The sequence below is a fragment of the Triturus cristatus genome, chromosome 1_2 (assembly GCF_964204655.1).
Source record: "Triturus cristatus chromosome 1_2, aTriCri1.1, whole genome shotgun sequence".
Lineage (NCBI taxonomy): Eukaryota > Metazoa > Chordata > Amphibia > Caudata > Salamandridae > Triturus > Triturus cristatus.
Genome location: NC_140580.1, coordinates 552,494,374 through 552,513,599, shown reverse-complemented (window position 1 = coordinate 552,513,599; position 19,226 = coordinate 552,494,374). Strand labels below are relative to the sequence as shown.

The 19,226-nt window shown below is 43.0% G+C and overlaps 1 protein-coding gene across 2 annotated transcripts in view; it reads right to left on the bottom strand.

Moving 5' to 3' along the window:
• The window catches only part of LOC146867615 (prominin-1-A-like), a 496,515-nt gene that overhangs the window by 432,355 nt on the left and 44,934 nt on the right, over window positions 1-19,226 (bottom strand). For both annotated transcript variants that reach the window (XM_085606443.1, XM_085606442.1), the window contains exon 2: window positions 3,137-3,488. In XM_085606443.1, the coding sequence (XP_085462569.1) occupies window positions 3,137-3,266 (130 nt within the window). In that variant the 5' untranslated portion in view covers window positions 3,267-3,488. The remainder of the gene's footprint in view (window positions 1-3,136; window positions 3,489-19,226) is intronic.

The window sequence follows — 19,226 nt, the reverse complement described above, 5'->3', positions numbered from 1 at the left end:
AAGACAGAGACAAACACAAAAGAGGGAAAAACGGAGAAAGGGAAAGACAGGAAAAACAGTGACCAAGAACGATAGCAGAGAGGAAAGAGAAGCTGAAAGAGTGAGATCAAGTGGCAGGAAGTGTATGTTGGACGGTGAAAGAGGCATTTAGTGGAATCAAGATTATACAGTCTTGGTAGTCTGTCCTCCAACATTTGATAACACATGCCTCTAGCTTTTGGGCAAACTTTGGGCCCTGGCACTTATTATTTTACAAGTTAAGCACTGACTCATCAGAAATCCATATGGCGCTGCTTCACCACAACAGACACTTTAGTGGCATGCTCTTCGTGCACTGCGTGCTGCCTACTTACCCATCAGAGAGAGGCCAAGCATATAGAGTGCCAACAAAAGCAGCCATCACTTCCAAGTCACAGGCCTCTAACTCTGGACCACAATACCCTCGCCAAACCTCCAGTCCAGAATAAAGCTTAAAACGCGATTGTTGATTTAAGCTCCTCTATGACTTCCTTAGAAACTTATGGCAAACAGACTTCTATCTGGAACTACATGCAAATAGCAATAATAAATGCATACAAGGAAAGCAGGCATCACAAATCAGTGAAATAAAATGAAAAACAATATTTAAATGTTATATTTTAGATGTATTCTTTTTAAGTGCGTAATAAAAATCCAACTTTAAAAAAAAAAATCGCTAACTGCCTAACAACACATAAAAACACTTAAACTCCGAGTCCTTTATATGGGGTCCCCCAGTCATTGAGAATAATTATTTTCTTAAGCTGATTATACTTTCAAGTTAAATAGGCCATACACTTTAGTACTCAAACTCTGTACTTGTTGAAGGTCTCATCCCTCTAACTATTGCTCTGATCAGGTCTGTCTTCAAATCCACCACTGTACCTGGCCCAGGCTAACTGAATGCAGCCTGTAACCCACATACAATATTGAAATGCATTTAAAATATATAGAAGAAAAACAATGGAATTTAAATGGGAAATTATTCTGAGAAAGTTGATACCCATCAGAGGGAAGGGGAAAAAAAGGTTTCTGTTAAACTAGTTTCCTTTGTTACACATTTGCGTCATCCATTACAAAGGGGTTTTGTCCAGATACTAGTATTTTCCAGGCATCGCGTGTTCACATTCCTCGTGAGTCGTCATTTGTTTGGAGGTAAAAGAAACCACCATAGGATAGAAAGGTGTTTAAATGATAGGGTGATGGGGTAGGCTTTCTTTAAATTACAGGCCACCGTGATCCGCTGTGACGCGCCTTAAACTCTGCAGGACAACAGTGCAGGGCTCAAAATACTTTATAAATATAGGGTAGGGGTTGGCCAGGTAACAGAGCCCGGACGAGCAGTGCTAAAGCCGCACAAGTCATGAGACTGTTTACTGCAGAGGCCTAGTCATGTGTTTGTTTGCCCTTAGCCCTTTGCCTGGGTTCTAATCCAAGTTTGGTCACTTGACCAAAATTCATGTGATTTTCTGCAAATCTTTTTATATGCCGATGCCGTCACCTTTAAACTAATAACAAAGGGTGGAAAAACTGTTGCCGCGCTAGGGTCCAGGGCCTGGAATGCCCTCCCACTCAAATTAAGACTACAAACAACAGAAACTCAATTCAGGAAGGCTCTGAAGACATGGATTTATAATGCCCCTGATGCTTGGTGTCTTACAATGATCTAACATAGCAAATACGAGCACGCCTTGGACCCTTTCTCACCCCAATCTCCTTAGCGCCAGGATACTCCTTGCGGAGTGACAGTTTAGCGCTTTATAAGTTCCAATTTACATTACATTACATATGTTTAGCAGTTCTATCATGTGTACGTTTGAGAGCATTTCGAGGACAATAGCACAGTGAGCTATGGAAGATGATATGTGACTTCTACACCTTGCAATCCCCCAGTTTTATGTAACACATCCCGTACATTAATTTACAAACATATAATTTATTGTACATGTAATATGCACGTGTTGATGTAAAGCATTCTGATACCCTGCATTGGGATGAGTAGGGCTATACAAGAAAAAATAGTGGTACTTAAATTATTTCAACGCCTCCTCAGGTGTAGTAAGCTTTATATAAATGCAATTTGCTTTGTGTAAATACTGGGAAACGCCAACACATCTGACATTCTTACAGTGCATGCATATCTCCAAACAGGGACTGAAGTGAAAAGCTGCCTCTCTTACGTATGTGTGAAGTGCTAACAACGTGTGAGCCTTTGTTTCCCATCGCCTTCATTTGAATCAGGTGTGAGGCTCCTGACTGCTCATAGCCAAGAGACTCAACAAAAGGAGGCCTGATGACCCCTCAAACTTGACCTTTGTCATGGGCCCAACTAGAGCTTTAAATAAGAAAGCCCCGCCCCCGCCTGCACATTGTTGCTTGTTGCAGATGGAAAACAGACAATATGCAGGCGCTGCTGAAAGTGTCCGGTGTTTGGAAATTACACTGGGGCGAGTTCAGCACATTATTCAGTGGGGCCCATATTCTTGGCAGGGTGGACGGCGTTCACCCTGTAAAAAAAGTGGGTGGACGACTCGTGCCCTGATTACGATGCATATTATATTGTAGGCTTTTTATTTTGCCATTTTGTGCAAGGTTTTTCTGAGCGTTGGAGAGGAGCTGGTTACTCGAAAGCAGGGGTTGTGGCACTTCCATAATGGGGTTCCCCATCAGGAGCACTGATTTGATAGCTGTGTTTTGTGAGTGTGGACGTTGTTAAGGCCTATACAGGCCTGGCACATTAGGCAGCCTCCCGGCTCAACCACACTGCGTGCTTTTGCAAAGGAGAGTGGTTAGGGGGCAGCCGGCGCAGCGAAGGTTAAGGTGGCATCGCAAGGTAGAATCATTTTAGTAATAACAGACATTAGCCAAGTGAGCACCCTTCAGCCCCGCAGTCCGGTTAGGGAGCACAGGTCATGGAGTGCACCCAAACCCTATAGCAGGGCACGTGACCTCCCTTGTCCAGTAAACTCAATCAGAACACTCAAGACTGACAAAATACCACATGGGGCAGATGCCTATAAACATTTCCAAAGCAGTCACTGGTTCTACAGTAAATTATCGCTATTAACCATGAAGACAAGTTACTCCCCTCAGCATTCATCTACAGACGTTTGCTCACCTGGAGGGAAGGCGTTGGGCTGCACCATTCCGAGGTACACGTGCACCATTTGCGAGAACACCAGGGTGCTCCCGGACGGGGGCTCTGCATACGGCCCGTAGGACGGGGCGGGATAGTTCTGGAATTCCATAGCCCTATAATATTTTATTTACAAAGAGCGTTGATTGACACAGCTGGGCTCATATGTCCGCTGTGGGTGGAGATGTTTTCGTTGCTTTTGTCTTGCGCATCCAGTTTTCTCTCTCCAGAGCTGGGTTTTTCCTGCAGGTTCACTCCTCGTGCGCAATGTTGTGCTTCAAGAGTCCCCCACGTTCTCTGCTCACCGTCAGGAGTCTGCGGCAAACCTGCAGCGCTGAAAAACAGGAAGGGAGGGAAACAGTTCAGATGAGGAAATCAAACAGGAAGGCCCCAGGCTGCCATGGAAAGGCACCGAGGGTGCGCTGCTGATGGCCGCGGCACGTCGACATCTCTGAGCGCCACATTTACAAGCCGGTGATGAGCGCTGCTTCCTGCGGGCTCTATTGCGCGAACATGCATCACATTTTGTATTGTGGCAGTATTTATACAACGCGTTCGGAAAGGCATATGGAGCTATGTTGCGCTGTTTCACATGTGATGCAGTGTGTCTTGCCTTGCAAGCGTCTCGCAATCTGTTCTGCAAAGTTTGCCACGAGCTGCCTAGCAATCTGTCGTGCAATATGCACCGACGTGGACACGCTGTCCCTCGTGCAGGTGTCCATGCGGCGGTCATGCAGCACTCACGTCCAAGAGATCATGCCTGCATGCATATAGATACATAGGTGCATTTACATACATGTAACTGGAACTGTATGGGTTAGAAGCCTCCTGCCAACAACAGTAGGAGGAGCACTGATTCATAACTTAGTCTGCGGTTGGTTCATGGAAAACAATATATATTGCATTTCAGCATTATTATACATGTGTCAACCATGAAAGGTGAACTATTCCACACGTTTTTCCTCAATGGGATTTTACAGTGCACTAGCTATGAGACACTGAGATTTAAGGTGTAAACTATCACTGGATGAAACTTGTGTACATGCAATATATGATCATTGAGGCAATCTTGAGAAAATGTGCAGTAACCAGATGATATTCATTTTTCCGGTTTGAGTTTATATTGAGATTGAAGTGAATACCTTAATGTGCAAGGGTGGATTACTGCATCAGTGATGTGGTAAGGCCACACTACATCAACCTAATTCTGTGTACTTGACCTCTATCAAATGGTTGCAGGAAAAACCCACAAAAAGTTAAAACAATAGTGTTGCCACTCGTTATCTTATATTTTTTTATGGCATAAGTCTAAATCAAGAGACATAGCTACAGGTAACAGGTGGTTATTTCATCGTTATGGTGCTGCAGAATCTAAATGACTCTGAATCAGTTTGCAGTCTCGAGGAACTATAGACTCAACATGCACAGTAGGTAAGACAAACCTGTTTCCTCTGTGGAACGTTGTGGTAAATGTCCTGCGAAAACCTCAAGTTAGTAGCTGCATCCAGGGTTGAACTAGCCTGGGCAATTTGCCAATGCCAGAAGGCCTGGTCTGACAAGTCAGTGTGTAGGCCTATTTTTTGGGGGCTGTTTGTGGGCCTGTTTTATGGTCTAGAGGTTTTTACGTTGATTTCCTTAATATTACCACAAACATTGTCCATTGCTGTACAATGCACAAATACACACAGTCTGTCATACCAAAATCCCTAGACAATGTGTCTTTACAAGTTCAAAATTGCCTTGATTTGCAAATCTGGGCCACTTTTTTAGCTGTCTTATTTTGTTTTGTTTCACCTGAGACAGCGCATGTGGTGTCGCCCGCAAGTCATTTTGTTTACTTGCAAGTGGCCTGTTGCTTACCATTGGTTGAGTTCATCACTCATTTCCTTACTTCTCTTTGGTCAGTGTGTGCTGGCTTCATTTCCTCTTTGTACATTTGTCCCTCCACTGAACCCAAGAAGACCTTCTTTGCGGCCCCCAGTGTCCTTACACTACTTGTGCGCTTTTTAATTTTAGTTGCAGCACTCCATACGAATGCATGTGTTTGCAGGTTCTCTCCCCTCCTCCTGTCCCATGTTGATGCTTGCCCCTTTCCACCCTCCTGTCCCTCACAGTTTCATATGAAAAGGGGTGAGGGAAAGAGTTATGGAGTTTACGCTATAACTCTAACGTCATTTTCCATATAACAAGCGCGCCATGTGAGGTTTGTGGCAACCTAGCTTGTACGCAATGCAATTTTATCATAGTCCGGGTCAGACAGAAGAAGAACACTTATGGTGACTGTGTGCCCCAGAGGCACCAGTGTCAGCCCTAAAACAGCCCACTGGCTCACAACTTACTAACTCATCCACACCTCCACCACCCTACCACCCCCATCACCTTAACATAGGTTTCTCCAATGGTCCATTGAGAGCTAAAAGTAGCTCACAAACACCTTCAGAATAGCTTGCAGCCTTAAGTTCATTTTTAAATAAGTACCAGGTAAATAAATACGTATTTTTTCCCCTTTTAAAGTTAAGGGAAAGCTGTGTTTACTTTACATTATCATCATCAGGCTGCAGATAGCAGGGACTGATAATAAGACGTGCTGGCGTCAGATATCACAGAGATAAAAAACTGAAGCACTGATGTAACTCTTAAATAAAAGTCCTTGTCAACTCAATATTAGAGTCAGAGAACAAAATGAGGTTTCGGAATTCTTTTAAATGGGAGGAAATGAAAATGAAGAGTTACCTTAATGATTAAGGTAACTCTTCATTTTAATTTTCTACCATTTCAAAGAGTCAACATTTACAAATAGCAGGATCTTGCGCCCCATAGCCAGTAGTCGCGGTTCCATATTTATAACTGAAAAATACAGTTGTTCCATTTAAATGGGACAAATTTAAAGTGAGAAAAATGTTTCTAGCAAAATTGTCTTCATGTTTTTCTCCACTTTCAATTGCGCCAATTAAGTCTTAATGTTTTAAGAAACATGTTTCTCTACTTCAAATTCCTCCCATGTAAGCAAATGCCTGTATTTTTCTGCTATAAACATGGCACTCTGTCTACAGGCCATTAGGAGCAAGATGCCTGCTGTTTTTTGTAAATGTGATATCTGGAAATGGGAGAAAATGTACATGATGAGTTTTATGGAATCCATGTAAACCTAAAGTTAACTCCACGGTTTAATTTTCTCTCATTCCAAAGTGTCACATTTACACACAGCAGGCAAAAGAAAGCCCGATGCATTTCGGGACTGACACGTCCCTTCGTCAGGGGCAACCTTGAATATCGAGGATGTCAGGCTAGAAATGAGTTCCAACCTGGAAGCTCAAGTGTGGGAAACAGTAGTTACCCACTGGTAAACTGCCATACAGTTTACCAGTGTGTAACTACTGTTTCCCACACAGATATTCAAGTTTGCCCCTCACGAAGGGACGTGCAGGTCCGCTTTCACTTTAGCAGCCGCGCTTCTTTATTTAATTAATTTGCAGCATGGCCTGCTTTCACTTTAGCGGCCACACAACAGAAACTTTCTTTCTTTATTTATTTTTTAAGTGAAAACGCCCCATACCACGCTTCAACTTTAATGTGGGCCACGCCACTTTCTTTAGATGCTGCTCACTGTAACCTGGATACAGGAGCAGCGTCTAAAGAAAGAGGCGCGGCATTAAAGTGATCTCGCATTTGCTCGAGTTTAAGCTATCGGCATTAGAAATGACAATGCCTTATATATATATGTGTTGCTTTTGAAAACTCATAAATAAAAGGCATTGTCCTTTACAATGCCAATAGCTTAAACTGTCGCAAATGCGAGACCTATTGCATTGAAAATGCTTGTTCTCTTTTTGGTTAAGCACTCCAGGAGTGTACATGTGTTTTCTTGCATATCCCTCCTGTACTTCCCTTTGTTGTACGCCATGTTGCTCTCACTAGTGAGTTTTTCCCCACCTCCCTCCATGTTGTGCTCGCTCACCTGTGCTTCTCCCGCGCATTGCTTTCTTGCCCATATGCTCCCACCCTGTTCCACATTGTGCTCTTTCTCGTCCATGTGCTTCTGTTCCACTGTGCTCTACACTACTCTCTTTTGCCTGTGTTATGAACTTCTCCCACCACCCTCCAGGTTGCTTCCGACTCCATCCTCTGTGATGCTTTCTCTCACCCGCACCATCCGTTTGGCTTCCGCCACTGCTCTCCTTTTTTTTTTTTAATTTTATTTTTATTGCGGGTATTACAAAAATTACTTACATGGTTATTTGCAGAGAGGGAAATTTACGTTAAACATAGGACATATAAAGTAAAATACATACCTACAAGATGCAATTAAGGAGAAAAATAAGAAGATTAATCCATCAGACTAATGTACATATAATTTAAACATATTGCAGTCATACATTTGCATTATTATTCTTCCAGGTTTCTATCGGTTCCCAAATCATATTCCCTAAGGCTCTCGCTTTTTTGCCTTTACATGCAAAGATAGCTTTCTCCTGGTTATACATAGCCAGTAACCTAGCTAGCCAGACCTGGAAGTTGGGGCAGTCTGTATCCTTCCAGCGGGCTGTTAGAATTATCCTATAAATTGCAGTCCCTAAAAAGAGACAGATTTCCTCTCTCTTTGTGTGCCCGAGTGTATTATCGTAACCGAGCATATATAGAGTGGGGGATTCAGGTATTGAGTGTCCAAACACATTCTGCCAAAAGCCAGCTATCAGATCCCTGAGAGGGGCGAGTTTATTACATTCATAGAGCATGTGGAGTAAGTGTGCCCCGCTTTTACCACACCTTGGGCATTCTGAATTCACCCTTTTCCCCCAAGAATAAAGCTTCGACGGTGTAAAGTAGAGATCATATATGGTCTTGTATAGCTGAGCTTTAAGATTGGATGAAACAAATAATTTTGTTGAAAGATACAAAGACATATCAATGTCTACATTGGGATTATTCAGATTGCAAGACCATCTCCTTTCCGTTTTTTCCAGATCATCCTGCTGATTTTCAACTAATATTGTATATACAGTACCGATCTTGGTTGTAGATTTAGCCATGCATTCAAATATGGGGATATTACTCAAGACGAAGTCAGAACTCCTTAGTTTTAAGATTGAGTTAATCTGAATGAATTTAAATATATTATTATCCGGAATGGAAAATTTACGTTGCAGCACTTGAAAACTATTAGTAGTGCCTGGTAGCAGAAAATCCCCTAGCGTTATAACTCCCAAGTATTCCCATCTTGTAGCCATGATATCATATATGTGTGATGGTAAAACTGTAGAATGCCACAAAGAAATATATTTGTTATATTTAGGTATGTTAAGGTGACGCATTATTTTCCTCCAGGTGGTCCAAGCACTAAATATAATCTTGAACTTAGTTTTCTTATAATAAGAGGGTTCCAGCTGTTTAACTAGGAGGCCATTAGCCTTATCTCCTATAAGAAGTTCATAGATTGATGGTATACATTTACCCCCTATTTCTTCTTCTGGGATTTTGACGAAAAGTAACGAGGTCATCTGTTGAATCAGAGTGGCCCATAAATAAAATCCCAAATTCGGAACAGAGAGGCCACCTCTCATTGTTGGTAAGGAGAGAAAGCAAATTGATCTCCTTATTTTTCCGTAACCCCAGATAAATCTGGCCATCTGGGATTCCATGGCTTTAATAATTTTATCATCAACTAATATCGGGATTGCGCGGAATAAATATAAGACCCTGGGTAGTATATTCATTTTAAGGAAATTCCCTCTTCCAATAATTGATAGATGAAGACCATCTATCCTTTTTAGATCGTTCGTGATTTTTTGGAGGAGGGGATCATAGTTAATTTTAATTATTTCCTCTATTTTTGAGGATATCCGAACACCTAAATATATTGCACTATCAACTCTACTTGGGTCAGCAAATTGGGTGTTATGAGTGCAAATAACCATTGTTTTATCTCTGTTTAGCGAATATCCAGAGAGGCGACCAAAGCCCTGGGTAATCTGTTCAATAGTAGATAAAGCCTCAGTGGGATGGGATGTTATTATAGCCACATCATCAGCGTAAGCAAGGACTTTAGTATCAAATGGGCCAATAATAATAGGTTTAATAGACTCTGCTTTTAACAGTTTCAGAATTAAAGGATTTATATAGAGGGCAAAAAGAATCGGAGAGCATGGACATCCCTGGCGAGTGCCTCGAGATATATCAAAGTAGCCAGACTCAAGACCCATTGCCAGGACCCTAGCTCTTGGCATAAAGTACATAGCCTTGATGGATTTCATAAGACATGGCCCGATTTTATTTTGCTCAAGTATCGCCATTAAAAATGCCCATGAAACCCTATCTAAGGCTTTCTCCGCGTCTAGGAGGATCATCGACATCTGGCCGCCCGAAACCCCCATGGCCTCAAACAGGGCAATAGCACGGCGGATGTGATCCGTAGTGCCCCTACCCGGAATGAAGCCATGCTGCCATGGGGAAACCAGACGCTCGATGATCCCCCCGAGGCGTTTAGCCAGAATTTTGGAATAGAGCTTCGAATCTGTATTTATAAGTGAAATTGGGCGGTACGATGTAGTTAAATCGGGTGGTTTGTCTTTTTTAGGAAAGACGACTATATTCGTTTCCCTCCAAGAACTGGGGGGAGTGGCACATACCTGAATACTTATAAATAAATCTAGGAGAAGTGGTGTTATGGTATTTCCAAGAATCTTATATAGCTCCAAAGGTATTTTATCTGGGCCTGCGGCCTTACCTGGAGCAAGCTCTGCGAGGGCGGTTTGTAGCTCTAGTAAGGTTATGTCTCTATCAAGATCTTGTATGGTGGCCTCTTCTAGTCCTGGATTATCCGTCTGGTCTGCTGCCCACCTAACCAATTCGTCCTTGATTTTTAAAGAGTCCAGCGTATCCTCATTTTGGTAAAGTTTCTGGTAGTATTTTTTAAATGCTTCTAAAATGGCTTCGGATGTTATATGGTCTTGGCCGTCTGCCTTAATACTGGTAATTAGATTTAAAGATTGTTTTTGTCTCGTGCGGAGAGCTAATTGCTTACCAACCATCTCACCCGCCTCATATATCTCGTTGCGATGAGATTGATAAGTCTCTGCTGCTCTCTTAGTTAACCTGCTATTAATTGCCATTTTAAGAATCATCATTTCATTTAGAATCTGCCTTCCATCACCACCTTGCATTATTATAGCGGTATGTTTCTCCTCCTTCTTCGCTATTTCTAGGAGAGACAACTCGTTAGCTCTAACCAACTCCTTCCTCTTCCTGGCCACATAGCCACTGCTCTCCTTGTTGCTTACCCTACTCATTAAAAAAAAAAATGCTTTTACACGATCTTTTTCTATTTATTTACAAATTCAACTTGACTCAGTAAATAAAAAGGACAATAAGCAAAGAAGGGGGGGTGCATTAAAAAGTTTGAAGACCACTGCCTCAGAGAGTGTTGGATGCCCGGTCGGTGGAGGATGAGCATGGAGAACCACGAGATAAAGCCATTGTTCCCACACTTAATTTCTTGCAGGATGATTTTTATAAACATTTTAAATATATATCAAACAATTGTGCTTTCTGCTGGCAGATCGTTTCACTGCACAACATAACATCAGAAAATATTGTTTTTTTTTTACAATAAACAGACATGCAAAAAGAAGTGGTCCTTCTAAAATCTCTAGATGACGATTATTATGGGGTGATCAATAGGAGGGCAGCGTTTGCTATCCTCACCTCAATACTAGGCTGAGCTGTGCCACAGATAATACCCATAGCGAGACTGACTGGCATACAGGGTTTTTTGACGCACAGGCATTTTTAGAAACATTCTTATCGGAACGACGACAGCCATGTGAGTGGCCGGCATTTATCAATCACTGTTGAAAGCAGCTTTGCTTTAAATATTGCATGTAAGACACGAGCTCTGTCAATTTCAGAAGTCACTGTTCCCCTCATCTAAGTCTGCTCATTTCGTTACAGACACATCATTGTCCACTTCTGCTCACATGTGTTGAGAATGCGAACCATGTTACTAAAGAAGCATTAGCAAAGCCAATTGATCTGATATTGGCTGTCAGCCTGTTGGCTTTGTCAATTCTTTCTTTGTTTTGTCATGGATTTTGCAAAACTTTATTATTGAAGAAGCTGTAAGACAAAAACATTGTCTAAAAGGAAAAACTTTTTGGGGTATAAAAAAGCAAATATTTGGATGGGAACTACTTGAGATGGATGCAGTCATTCACAGAAGGTAGCCATTGGTGAAGTGGGCTGACCTATTGCCCCAAGCTGTACGATATAGCTGGCAGAATTAAAATGTGAATTCCACACCCGCAGATCAATGGATGAAGAGGTGCGTGCTGAAAGCTCCTAATAATTAAAAATATCATAACTATAATTTCAGTAAAATTAAAAAATCTTGGCTACAGCCAGACTTAGAAATAGACTAGTGTAGACTAATTTGCTATCAAATGCCATGTAATGGCTATGTGGCGGACGTTCGCAAGAAAACAAAAAACTGTTGCCACTTTATCTAAAATATTCCTCTGTTTTAAATATAAAATAATGGTAAAGCAGAGAAAGAAAATGGGTACATATAAGTTTCCCTTTATTTTCTATAATGTCCTGCTATGCATACAATCTGAGGATGACACCTCCACACTAAGGGGTCGATTACGATCCCATTTGGAAGGGCTCCGAATCGGATTTGGGTTTGCCGAATCCGATTCGGAACCCTTGTTTCCGACCGAATCGTGCACAGTTCCGAACGACCGATTACGATGCTCAGAACTTGTTAGGGCTCGTGAAATCTGTTCCGAAAGGCATTCGGACAGGTCGAGCCTTTCGGAGACAATTCGTACAGCTCTAGTGACACGGTTTCCAAACGTGCGATTACAATGACAGATTCGGACAGCCGTTCCGATTCGGTTTGCCCGAAACAAAACGGCTGTCGGATTCTGTCTTTGAGGGCCCATAGCATGCCCCCTTTCACCTGGGCCCCTCCGAATCGGGCCTGTGGGGGTACCCATGGGGCCCCTCTTCCCAGCCATGCACAGTGTGACAGGCACCATGGGGTGCCCGCCACAGGATGCATGATTTTCCCCAGCCACCCCTTACTTCAATGGGAGTCTGTGTTCATGTTCGGAACACAGGCTCCCATTGAAGTCAATGGGAGTCCAACCGAATCGTATCCGGAAGCATCCGGATGGATCCAAATTGCTGGGTCGAACTCCCCCAATCTGAGATGTTTGGAAAGTATTCCAGAACCGATTCGGTCTAAAGGCTTTCCGGACGAGATCGTAATCGCCCCCTAAGTCTGCAGAATATTCACATTGTAAACTCTTGCTGAGCTTTTGGGTTGGACAGGCGCAACAAATAAGCCTCGGCCCCAAAATAAAAATGACCCAATTCGCGAACCAGATAGCTAAAAACATAGCCCACATTTGCAAATCAGACAGTTTTAAACTTGTAAAAACAAGCTGTCGAAGGGCCCGATTACCAGTATAGGTGGTATGTATCACACAAGATAAATAACAATACCCCTGGGTATGTTATTTATTGAGTGCAATAAATACCACCTAATACGAGTTGTTGGGGAATAACATCTGTATTTTGGAAGGATGCATGGATTTGAGCTTGCAGCAGGCAATGTCTGCGGTAATATTAGGGAAATTAACAGAAAAAAACACTCCAACTGGCCATAAAACAGACCCACAAATTGCTGAAAGCCAGCCAACACACTGATCAGGCCATTGGGCACTTCAAGATTGCCTTATAGGCCCATCATAGGCCCCCGGCACTGCTGAGCTCAATGCAATGCGAGACCCACGGGAATCCTTTCTATTTATCTCAGATTTGAGACCAATTCGCTGATAGTCCAGAGGGACCTGAAAACTTCCTCTTTCTGACACATTATTTAGATGCACCCACGAACAATAACAGCAAGACTCAGCATAACGTAAAATGATGGGGTCTGAAGAGGGGCCCCTGAGTCTCCCATACCTCACATATTCATTGGACCTGGGCGGAATGGGGTGCCCTGAGGGGTTGGGGAGTCCATGAAGGGCTGTGGTCCACCTGTGGCACAGGGACTGAAGGGTCCTGCTTTACGCTCCTGTCCCAGTGGAAGGGCAGACACTACAAGTCTTCAGTTGCATTAGAGAGGGATTTTGAGGATGAGAATTATGCAGATACGATGGCTACTGGAGGAGCGACAAAGCCTCTCTGGAAGTGTCAATAATTGTGTCTTCCAAGAGCTACTGAGGAGGATTTACTAGTAAGGTATGGTAGACTCCATAGATTTGAGCTTGCTGCTGGCACTGTTTTAATATCAAGGAAATTAACAGTAAAACAGAGGACAGCAGACTATATAACAGGCCCACAGCCAGGGCCGGACTGGCCGTAGCGGGCACCAGCCGTTTCCCCGGTGGGCCGGAAGAGTGAGGGCTGGTTTTGTGGCCATGGGGGCCAGTTTTGCAGCAATGCTGCAATATGGGCCCCCTGTAACAAAAGCGGGAGTGGTGCCTCTTACCAGCACCAACTCCCACCCCGCTCCCAGGGCAGGTCAGGCAGCTACTTGCCAGGGCTGGTTGCTGTTCCCAGTCCAGCCCTGCCCCCAGCCAAAAAACGGGCACACGCACTGACCAGTCACACCAGCTCGTCGGGCAGTGCCTGATTGCCCTAGTAGCAGATATAAATATAAAGAGAACCATAATTATCACATCCAGCCTGCATTGTAGGCATATACTGTATTAATAGAAGATCCTTATTACGACACAGCAGGAAATGTGTTTGGTGGCAGTGGTGAAAAAATGTTTGCTCTGGCCAAAAATTGCAAGGAAATTCAGAAGGTGCAGATGTAGAAAATGTATTTGCAAAGGCAGAGAATCACACAAAAGGCAATTTGGCAGCACCAAGACGAAAGAAGTACATCAAATGAAGAATTGAGCATTTGTGAACGCCTTGGTGATGGGAGAAGTACTTGGCTGAAACTCCAAGACTGAAGTGACAAGCTGGAAAACGTGGGGAGGAAGTGAACACTGATAATTGTTGAGCAAACAACAATTGTGTGCATTGTTCGCAATAGAAACCGTTGATGTCTGTTCATTGGTGAATAACAGTAGGTCAAATAAAAGCAGGAAATAAACGTGCATTTGTTGAAAGACAGACCCAAGGCAGAAGTAACAAAAATAAATGGAGGCAGGGTGAGACAGCAAGAAGAGATGCTTCCCAAGATGTGATCCTGAGATCTGAGGGAGGTATTGACAGCACCACATACAACCACCTCTGAATGCTCACTCTGGAGATTAATGTATGCCAAGGACCAGAGAAGAAGCCAGCAGATGGAGTCTTATGCCAAATTCACTCAAGCAGGGGGAAAGTTGGGTCATGTGGCGAGGCTGACTCAGCGGTCTGAAAACCAATGGAAAGGCAGGGGAAATAAACTGGTGTATGTTGGAGTCAAGAGTGCACACACTCTTGAATAACATAATGGCAAGAAGAAGCCATGCTCAACAAATTCAACTTTGTGACTGCCGGAGTAAACTAAAGCACGAAACCTTACTGCATATCTTTGGATTGTCTCAGTGCTCCACAGGGATGGCTTATAATAAACTAATTAGCACATGACGGGGTGTCAAGGGTAGAGACTGATAGGGTCACTTGAGGGCAAGGGGGGTATAAAATGGGAGTTCTCTCTGGGACGCGTGGACATCCAGTTGAGTGACACATGGAATACGGCTCATCATGTTCATTCACTTTATCTGCAAGACTGCATCGGGGCTAGAGGGGAAGAAATGCCTCTTTACAGCGAATACCACGGTTCTGAGATCCCAAGGAAAAGGTGAGAAAAGTTAAAAAAAGAATGATAACCCACGCAGAGATATTGCGGCCGTTTGAGCCAATGGCTTCGCACTTTGAATACATAATGAAAAGATGGTTTTTGAAGCCAGGGCAGTCATAGCCACTAGGGAACGTTTTGAATAGTCAGGAAAAACAAGTTAAGTGACTACTTTACAAATTATTGTTAAGCCAATCCTTGGAATATGGTATGATTAAAATAATCATAGCTTGCTTTTACAGAGCACTTCATACCACACTTCTGCTCTTTCTCAACACTGCAACTAACTAGTGTTATTATTAACACATTTAATCCCATGTACTTTTGGCCCCATGGAACGATGTAATCCCTAATTGGCCTTGCCAGAAATCAAACTTGTGGCCTCCAGATCACTGTGTCCGGCAGCATCAAGCATTAACACACTAATCCATATTGCTTGTCCATAATTCCACTATAAGGCTATAAGAGGAAAGAAAATGTAGAAAGGATAGTGATAGATCGGAGACAATTCAGAGGGAGCAAAAAATGACTCAGGTCAGTAACAGAAACCAGATAAAGAGAGATGGAAGGACTTACAACATTATATATGCGATAGGACATGACTGAGGGGAGATGTGAGGCAGTAATGACCATGGCCATGTGGCTACAAGAGTGGAAGCACCAATATTTCATTGAAGGTGTGATTCTAGAAAATGGGGCTCCACGTTAGGAGGAATAATGTGAGATGCCAAAGTGGTGGATTGTCGCGTATTGACGTAGGGGAACAACTTATGCGGACTGGCTGCACCACCGCAGAGTTCTTGCTTAAAACTCTGCCCTATTGGGGTTCAAGTCCATTCTTCCTTTGTAAGTGTTTCATACAGAGATTGGACAAAGAAGTTATGGATGCAAGTAACTAAATATAGAATATCCTGTCCCGCATCTACAGCGGGAAGTGAACTCACCTTGGCTGTTTGAGGCACAGTTGTTTGGAATTGGGCCTCGCAGCAATGTTTGGGTTTGTTTACGTTTATTTGAGAGTGCTCAAATTAACTCCATAATTCCTTGGGAATGGGGTGGCAATGAGATTATTAGGGTGGTAAGCAAGCTCAAATTCATTTTCTTAGAAGTAAGGATCTTCAAGACAGTCAAAGTGTAGATGCAGGACAAAGAAAGGCGCTATGTACACATTTATATCTGTATATTATAGCATTTGTTCCTAGCCAACCTAGTTAGTAATCTGTGCATTCATTGATAAATGGAAATAGCAAAATTCTAACAACTATGTTCCTGTTCTCTGATTATTAAATCATGTCATCAGCACAAACCAACTTTTAAAAAGCATGTGGTATAGTGGAGCGAGTGTGTATTCTACAAAATGTTCATACGAAGTATTGAGGTGTAAATTGTGGTAGCCTTTTTGTTGCATTCGACTTTGCTGATGGTTGTAGCAGGATGCTAGATCCTATCCCAATTGAAATGTATTGTATCCAACTACCATGGGCAGTTTCCGTGTGTAAATCCAGTTGTGTTCAAGAAAATATGGTGAGGGTTTTACTGAACAATGCTTCTCAGTCCAACTGTAGTGAGGTGCATGCGGCTGTGTCCTGGCACCCCTATTATTCAGTAAATTTAGTGCCATGCATCTAGTTTCAGTACATTTGATGACTTTGCCCGCAAATTAAGAAATGTCTAGATTACCACTTAGCTAAGAAATGTCTAGATTACCACTTAGCTACTCAGATAATGCTGCATTACTGTCTCAGGCGTAAAGGGGGTTGCAAACTCAGGCGGCATTGATGCGTTGGCGCCAAGAGGTGTGAAGACTCGGTGCTGTAGTCTTGTTTCATTTACCAAAGAGAACGGATTTACTCCAGATATTTCCTGAACCAAAATAATGATTTGGGAGATTTCAGATGAATAATAATGTAAATATTTAGGTAGACTAGACACTAACCGCTCTTCTCTCTTTGCAGCAGTTTAATTGGTGTCTTTGATTGTCAAAGTGATCCTCACTTGGTCTGGTTTCTAAACAACTTTGTACAGAAGGTTAGGATTGTTCACAGAACCACTCATACCAGAGTGTTTAGGAAAAATCAGGCTTCAGGTCACGTCGTGTGGAAGGTGGTCAGAGGAGACACGTTGTGATGACTAGCCTGGGAGCTCGGCCTTGAGCCTTCCTCTGAACTCCCCTCTTTGAGCAATAGGAGTGGATTAGGGTAAGCGTTTACGTGCAAGTGACCTTGCGGCACATAAGAGTTTTATTGCATGTGCCAGGTCACTTTATGGGAAAGGAAGCTTTACCCTGACTTTACAATCCTACATCAAACAGTAAAGGATGTAGATTTCGTCATAATGGGTCATGGAAATGTACTGTCTTCTTGCACTTTAGTGCATTGAATTCCAATCGTTTCCCTGTAGCCCAATAAAACAGTATTTATATTTGCACTGCTTCACAGGCTGCTCAGAGAATCAAACGTCGTTGCCATGGAAAATTATATATGAAGGTGAATGCTCAACTATGACCTCTTAAGTTTTTTCTATAATTCGTCCAAATACGAAGCCCTACGCCACTGTCAGTTCACTTCTGTTGACCCCTACTATTGCTCATTTCTAGGTACCCAGATCATAGAAAGATGCTCATCCACTCGTGTGTATATTTTCCAACCATGATGTGCCACATTTCTGAGTTAGGAAGCTTGCTTGGCTTTGGTTATGAAAATCATCCAGACCATGGCAACAGAAAATCCAGATATGATCCTTCAAGAAGTGTCTACTGGCAGTTCCTTGCCTGATGGTGCCTACCACTTAGAGAAACCAAGCTACTGCATCAATTTCTGAAAGTAGAAATCCACGGTGACACAATGCATTTGTGAGAGCAGCAAGCCTCTCAAAATATGATTTAGTTCATCTCATCAGTACAGCATTTAATGGGTGTGGTTATCGTCAATGCAGCGAGTGCGGTGCCAACGGACCTGAGGGATCAGGTACCATTTTCCTTGCCTGCATTAAAGCCTATGCCCCCCTTACCATGCCACTACAGCATTTGAAAGTTCTCCCTGAATGTATATGTTGGATAATGTATTCAGAGCACCATATATAGCATTTTGGAGGGGTCTTGCTTGCCGCAATGCGCTACTTCCGGTGCTGAAATTCTCATGCTGCAGCACCGCATTCTAACTTGCAGAAACAAAGTATGTGGTATTCACGGACTCTGCACATATAAAACTACAAGTTTTATGGAGATATAAAACTACAAGTTTTACCGGTTAACCGTCTGTTTGCATTTACACGTTTCTGCAATAAAGTGGCAGGATATCCTAGCCTGACTCTGCACTTAAAAAAAAATATGAAGAAAAATCTCTATAACGTGTTACAGCCTGAAAATCACTGGAGTAGGTAAACCTAGGCTTTAAAACAGGAAGTGCATTTAAGCCCGAAAATGGGGTTAAATCCGAATGACGTAAACAAACATACTGACGAAGGTCCAAATCACCCATGTATCTTCCTTTCCGTGCCTACAACCTGCATTTGCACTTATCCTTAAACGTCAGTCAGTCACAGAGCTTGATCATGCACCCCGACGCCATGTTGAGCCCTGAGCACTGGGATATGAGAGAGAGAGAGAATGCACTGAGGTTTCACCGCCAATGGCAGACAAGAATCCTCAAGGTTATTGTGAAGTTCAGGAGGTCAATGAAAAGTGACCCAGGAGGCAAGAGGTAGATGAACTCCAAATGTTTGCTCCAGGATAAGAAGCTTCGTCCACTGAGCACTCCAGCCTGGCAGCAACTATCTCAGCTGTCCCTCCAAGACATTCTACATCCCACCCAAGCAGGCAGGCGAGAGTGACAAGTCAAATACCAACATACGCAAATACTAACAAGAGTACAATATGTTAGATGGGAATACATTTACACACAGATATGCTCTGTTCGAATGATGATCTGCCTAGGAAACGCCCTCCCAGTAACAAACATGATACATCTTCCTTTTCCAACCTGAAGTTCTGCCTTGAGGGTCAAGACAGTAGTGGAGAGCACAAGCTCAGCCTTAAAACAAGTGCAAACCTGAGGCAGCGCAAGCCGCATGGTTGCATCTAATATGTACACAATGAATTATAAAAGCAGAAAGGAACGGTGGGACGATTTTGAGCACGACAGACAGAGCATAATTTTGCCTGCTGGAGGGCTCCCTATGCACAATTAATAGAATACACAGTTTCAGACGTTCTCTGTAATTTGGGGCCATCGCCAGGTTTTGCTCTAGAGCTGGTGCCCTGTGTTGCCT